We start from the raw sequence: 6403 nt of genomic DNA on the forward strand, positions 1-6403 counted from the left end.
CAGTGATGCTTCAGCAGTGGGCTTGCCTGTGCCATGACAGTGATGCTGCAGCAGTGGGCTAGCCTGTGCCATGACAGTGATGCTGCAGCAGTAGGCTTACATGAGTCTGGAGTAGTGATACCTTGCCTCAAAAAAAGAAAAGAAATTTAAAGAAAGTAAAACAAAAGATAAGTAACAACAAAAACTATAATTTCCATATTTGAAAGAAAGAGTAAAACTTGTGCATATTTATTGTATACGTGATATTTTAAGATACATATATACATTTCAGAATGAGCAAATAATGCTAATTAATGCACATTACTCTGCGTAGTCTTTTTTGTTGTCGTTGTTGAGAGTACTTAAAATCTATTCTCAAGGATGCAATATTATCAACTACAGTCATTATCAGCAACAGATCTCTGTATCTGAAAATTTGGTCCCTTTAATTAGCACTTCCCATACCGTCTCCAATCTCTGCCTTAGCCTTAGTAACCTGGATCCTGGTCAGCCATAAAAGAAAAAAAAAGTCTTGTCATTTATGACAACATGGATGAAAATGAAGAACATGGTGTAACTGAAATAAGCCAGGCAAAGAAAATTAAGTGCTACATGATCTCATTATTACTATGTGCAACCTCAAAAAAGGGGTCTCAGCTGGCTCTGGTGGCACAGTTACAATCCCAGAACTGGAAGTAAGAGACAGGAGGCTCTCAGGTTTGAGACCAGCAGGAGCTACATAATCTCACACACACACACACACACACACACACACACACAGAGAGAGAGAGAGACAGAGACAGAGACAGAGACAGATACACACACACTATAAGGTAGATAAATGGATGGCTGGCTGGATGGCTGGCTGGATGGCTGGCTGGCTGGCTGGATGGATGGATGGATGGATGGATGGATGGATGGATGGATGGATGGATGGCTGGATGGCTGGATGGATGGCTGGATGGATGGATGGATGGATGGATGGATGGATGGATGGCTGGATGGATGGATGGATGGATGGATGGATGGATGGATGGATGGCTGGATGGATGGATGGATGGATGGATGGATGGATGGATGGCTGGATGGCTGGATGGATGGATGGATGGCTGGATGGATGGATGGATGGATGGATGGATGGATGGATGGTTGGATGGATGGTTAGATGGATGGTTAGATGGATGGTTGGATGGATGGATGGTTGGATGGATGGATGGATGGATGGATGGATGGCTGGATGGATGGATGGATGGCTGGATGGATGGATGGATGGCTGGCTGGATGGCTGGATGGATGGATGGATGGATGGATGGATGGATGGCATCTATCCATTCATCTAGAGAGATGCCCCTTAGGACAATAAGTCCTGAGTGGCAGGATCAGTGGAGTCCATAACCTAGTATGGAATCTTTGAAAACTGAGAAAGGGAATGCATTTTTTCTAAGTTTTATAGCCATGAGCCAAGAAGATTCTTAGAGAGCCAGAAGAGCTTCATCATGAACCCAGCACAAATAAGAGACAGAGTTGCTGTTAGGCCTGCCCTCTGAGGGAGTGGACCCTGTGGAGAAGTAGCCTGGTAACTAGTCAAAGTGGAAGGCTTAGCAGCAGTGGCAACCTTCAGCCTAATTCAGCCTCACCTGGTATAATATGTAGGCTAACGAGAACCGGGAAGTTCTTTTGTGTGTGATCCATAGAAGTCCAGGCATTTCTTCCTGTAGTACTTCCTCATCCTGCTGCATCCATTCTCCAGCCCTTGAGATGCTTGCATGTGCCCTATGTGTTTGCATGTGCCGCTACCCTGTGTATTGTGTGTTTGTGGGAGTCTGAACATAGTTATCTGGCAACATGAAGGAGTGAAGAGGGCCTCCTGACGCCTGCCAGAATCTCACAATGCTTGTTGAGCCATGGAAGAGTTAAAAGACGACAGGAATGCTTCATTAGGGCATAGACTTCTCATGATTAGCTAGCAGTAGATATGTACTATATAATCTACTCTCCTATCAATGGGTTCCGAATCCACGAGTTCAACCATGATTGAGAATATCTGGGGAAAATGTATCTGTAATAAATAGTTACGGAATATTTCCTTGTCATGATTCACTAAACACTATAATTTAATGGTATATAAATAGCATTTAAATTCAGTTTAGTGAGCCGGGCAGTGGTGGCACACGCCTTTAATCCCAGCACTCGGGAGGCAGAGGCAGGTGGATTTCTGAGTTCGAGGCCAGCCTGGTCTACAGAGTGAGTTCCAGGACAGCCAGGGCTACACAGAGAAACCCTGTCTCAAAAAAACAAACAAAAAAAATTCAGTTTAGTGTTATGCTTAGATCAGAGATGATCTGAGATTTTAAGGAAGGTTACATAGATCACATGAAAGTACTACATTATGTTATGTAAGACTTCAATGAATTCAGTATCCATGGATACCCAAAACCTAACCCCACAGATAAATACAGAGAAGCAATTGTATATGTCTGCATTTTTTTCATGTTAACAGAATTACCATCTCTGGTTTTCATAGGATGATTTTTCCAGATGTTGTAGTTAGTAGACTCATTCTTACACAAAGTCCCAGCCCAGGACTTTTTTTTCCCTTTGGTAATGACTTTTTTTTTTTAACATCCCAATCGCTGTCCCACAGAATCCCTTCCCCCATATCACCCCCCCCTTCTCTTCTGAGAGGGTGCTCCCCTGGGTATCCTCCCACCCTGGTGCATGAAGTCTCTGCCAGGGTAGGCATATCCTCTCTCACTGAGGCCAGACAAGGAAGGGTTGTTGGGGAACAGGTTTCACAGATAGGCAACAGCTTTAGGGAGAGCCCCTGAGAGTGTTGTTGGGGAACACACTGAGGCTGAGCTGCATATCTGCTACATATGTGACAGGGTCCTTTTTCTAGCCTGTGTATGCTCTTTGCTTGGTGGCTCAGTCTCTGAGAGCTCCCAAGGGTTCAGGTTAGTTGACTCTGTTGGTCTTCCTGTGGAGTTCCTATCCCCTTCAGAGCCTTCAGTCCTTCCGCCAACTCTTCCATAAGAGTTCCCGACCTCCATCCTATGTTTGGCTGTGGGTATCTGCACCTGTTTCCATCAGCTATTGGGTCCTCTCAGAGGACAGTTACACTAGGCTCCTGTCTGCAAGCATAACAGATTATCATTAATAGTGTCAGGAATTGATGCTTGCCCAAGGAATTGGTCTCAAATTGGGTCGGTTATTGGTTGTCCATTCCCTCGGTCTCTGCTCCATCTTTGTCACCGCATTTCTTTTAGACAAGGCACATTTTGGTTCAAATGTTTTGTGCATGGGTTGGTATCCTTGTCCTTCCAATGGAGTTCCTGCCTGGCTACAGAAGGTGGTCTCTTCAGGTTCCATATCCCTACTGTTATCCATCTTGACTAAGGCCACCCACATTGACTCCTGGGAGCCTCCCCCATCCCACGTCTCTGGGACTCTTTTACTCAGTTTTCCCTGCTGCACACAGCTGGCATGTCTAGCTTCTGTGCCAGGGAAGCTCAGAAATATATTAATATAAGTTTACTGAACAATTGTGTTGGAGAGAACTTCTGTTTTTCTTCTCATAACACTGTCAACACAGAAGACTTCTGTGATGCTAAATGGTGTGGAGCTTTCTCTCTGAGTTAAGGAGGTCATCCCAGAGCAGCAGATACCAGTTCAGAGTTCACCAGTCCACTTAGTTCTTAGGCTACCTCCACCTAGACAGTGTGGGGCCCATAAACTGAAGGCTTGGCTCAACTCTCCCCACTTAAAGGAAATCGGAAGTCCAGCCCTCTGGAGCGTCTGATGATCTACAAGTTGGTTTTTTTGGTTTGTTTTGGGGTTTTGTTTGCTTGTTTGGTTTTGTTTGGTTTTTATGAGCAATCTCCAGCACATACACAGATTTGGTTACTTTGTTAGGACATCACAATCCACAGAAACATTATTCTTGTGTTTACTGTTTGATGTAAGTCCTTGTTCACCTCCCTTGAACGTTTGAACTGTCGTCTCCAGCCCCTCAGCATGTGCCACCATGCCCAGTGTTTTGTGATGCTAAGGAATGAACTCAGTGCCTCAAGCCAATCAACCAAGCAACATCTCGGCCCTTTCTTGTGGCAGGGGAGTGAGGGGGCACCTTGAGTCAGGGTCTCACTATATAGTTCAGGCTTGCCTCCAACCTAAAATCCTCCTGCCTCAGCCTTCCAAGTGCTAAGATTATAAGCATTCACAACTACCTTGCTACTCCCTAGCCAGGCATCCCATTTTTTTTATTTACTTTTTATTTATTTTGAAACAGGGTCCCATGTGTCCCAGGGTGGTTTTGAACTCAGTAGGTAGGTGAGCATGGCCTTGAACAGAGTTCTGATCCTTCTGCTACCATTTCTCAACTGCTGGGATTCACACTTACACCACAATACTGGTTGGTGCAGAAGTGGGCTCAAACGGAGCTTCTTCCCATAGGAAGCACTCTACTGATCGGGCAGCACTCCCAGACACCTCAGCAAGAAGGTGTGAGACACTGCCTTCATGAGCACACAACATCCGGCTAGCCTACGAGGATGTTCTCAACATATCTCTCCTTTTCTTTCAGAAGAAAGGATTTTGCAGGCCAACAATAGAAGGTTCAACTCTCTTTTTGACTATCCGGTACGTCTCCTGTCACTATTTCAGCAGTGGCTGATGTTCTCTACATTCTCCTTCTGAGGGATGAGAGGAACTCCTTGTTGATACAGAAACTACAGCATAAATTCCAGTTTAAGCTCCTCTATTGTAAATAGTGCGCTGAGAGATAGAGAGCTCAGAAGTCAAAGCCAACTCAGAGTCCTTCACTCCAGAAAACACATCTCTTCTAGGATTTTGTATTTATGTGTTATTCCTAGAAAAGAAACCTTATAGCTTCTCTCACAATCCCTCCCCAGTTTTCTGTTCACTTAGATGTCGGTGACAACACCAGCATGTTGGCTGCATTTACGCACAGCTGTGCTGGTTCCCATTCTATCGATGAGCGTTAACTTAGTTGGCCACCTCTGCTGCTGAACATTCACAATCTCTGCAGCATTTTTCTGTGACAGATGGTCCTGAATGAACTTCATTATGCATATCAGTTAACTAGGCCAAAAGGTAAACATATTTAAAGAAAAAACTGTGACACATTTTTGCAGATGACCTTCTGAAAATATTACATCCATCTGTATTTCTGTGTACCAGAAAAAACACTCACTGTACATTCCTGCCAAAGTAGTTTTGGTTTTGTATTTTTTCTGAGACAGGGTCTCCTTTTGTAGCCCACGCTGGCTTCAGATGGCTGCCGTCCACCACCCTCTCAATGTTAGCAGCTGGGGTTGCGGGCGTGTATTTCTGTGCTGGTTTAAACTCGTAATGATCGGTCCTTTCCATCCTTGCCAGCTCTTAGATGGAAATGGTGATTTGTTTTTCAGACCTTGAAACTTTTGAGTGAAATTAATAATCTCTTTCTTTGTGTTAGCCTTTCGTATTTAAAAAAAAAAAAACCTACCCAGTAATGATTTTGTCCAATTTTCTGTTTTTTTTCTTTACTACACTTACTCAATTATGAAGCCATTCATAACATAATGCATGTATTGTGAAGCCATGCGTCAGCAGATGTCTTTGCTCACATCTGCTCCTGTGTAGGAGCCACTGTGGAGAGCTTCTCACAGACTCACTGCTGCCTTCTGAGTAAAGGCATAAAGGAGATGCGACTAAAGCAGTCCTTTTTTTTCTCTATATTTTTACACTATTCAGGACCCTAATGGTTTTCAGGGTCCTAATTTCATAAGAGCAGTTATATAGGATTTCCTCCTCAGATTTAGCTTTAAATGATTCCTTATAAATGACCATCTTGGGGGGGGGGGGGGCCGAAAGGGCTCAGCAGTTAAGAGCACTGACTGCTTTTCCTGAGGTCCTGAGTTCAATTCTCAGCAACCATATGGTGGCTCATCTGTAATGGGATCTAGTGCCCTCTTCTAATGTGTCTGAAGACAGCTACAGTGTGCTCGTATAAATAAAATAAATAAATCTCTTTAAAAGGTGAGAAAAAATAACCATTTGGGTTATTTACGCCTTATTCACACACAATGGTTTTGTTTTCCTTGGATTGGCTTGGCTTTTGAAAGGTCTTGCCATGTAACCCAGGCTAGCCTTAAACTCAAAACCTCCTCCTTCAGACCCCTGAGTGCTGGAATTACAGGCATGCAATACCATATCCCACTTCAAATAGTGTTCTTGTATGTTATTTCTTATACACACCCACCCCCCCCACACACACACACATATCATGTGTACACGTCACTCTAAGTATATGAAAATATGTATGGCCATATATATTTGTGATTCTTGCGGGATATTAATCTATTTCTGAGCTATAGGTCCTGGGTAATAATGCTTACAGTATGGTAATAGGAGCAGGCTCAGT

At 43.9% G+C, this 6403-nt stretch overlaps 1 protein-coding gene across 1 annotated transcript in view; it reads left to right on the plus strand.

The window, feature by feature from the left end:
* LOC114630801 (phospholipid-transporting ATPase FetA) overlaps positions 1–6403 on the plus strand; it is a 116493-nt gene that overhangs the window by 30942 nt on the left and 79148 nt on the right. Inside the window, exon 4 of the mRNA XM_028779130.1 lies at positions 4562–4617. Within this exon, the coding sequence (XP_028634963.1) occupies positions 4562–4617 (56 nt within the window). The remainder of the gene's footprint in view (positions 1–4561; positions 4618–6403) is intronic.

Source organism: Grammomys surdaster, unplaced genomic scaffold (genome assembly GCF_004785775.1).
Source record: "Grammomys surdaster isolate TR1022 unplaced genomic scaffold, NIH_TR_1.0 344, whole genome shotgun sequence".
NCBI lineage: Eukaryota > Metazoa > Chordata > Mammalia > Rodentia > Muridae > Grammomys > Grammomys surdaster.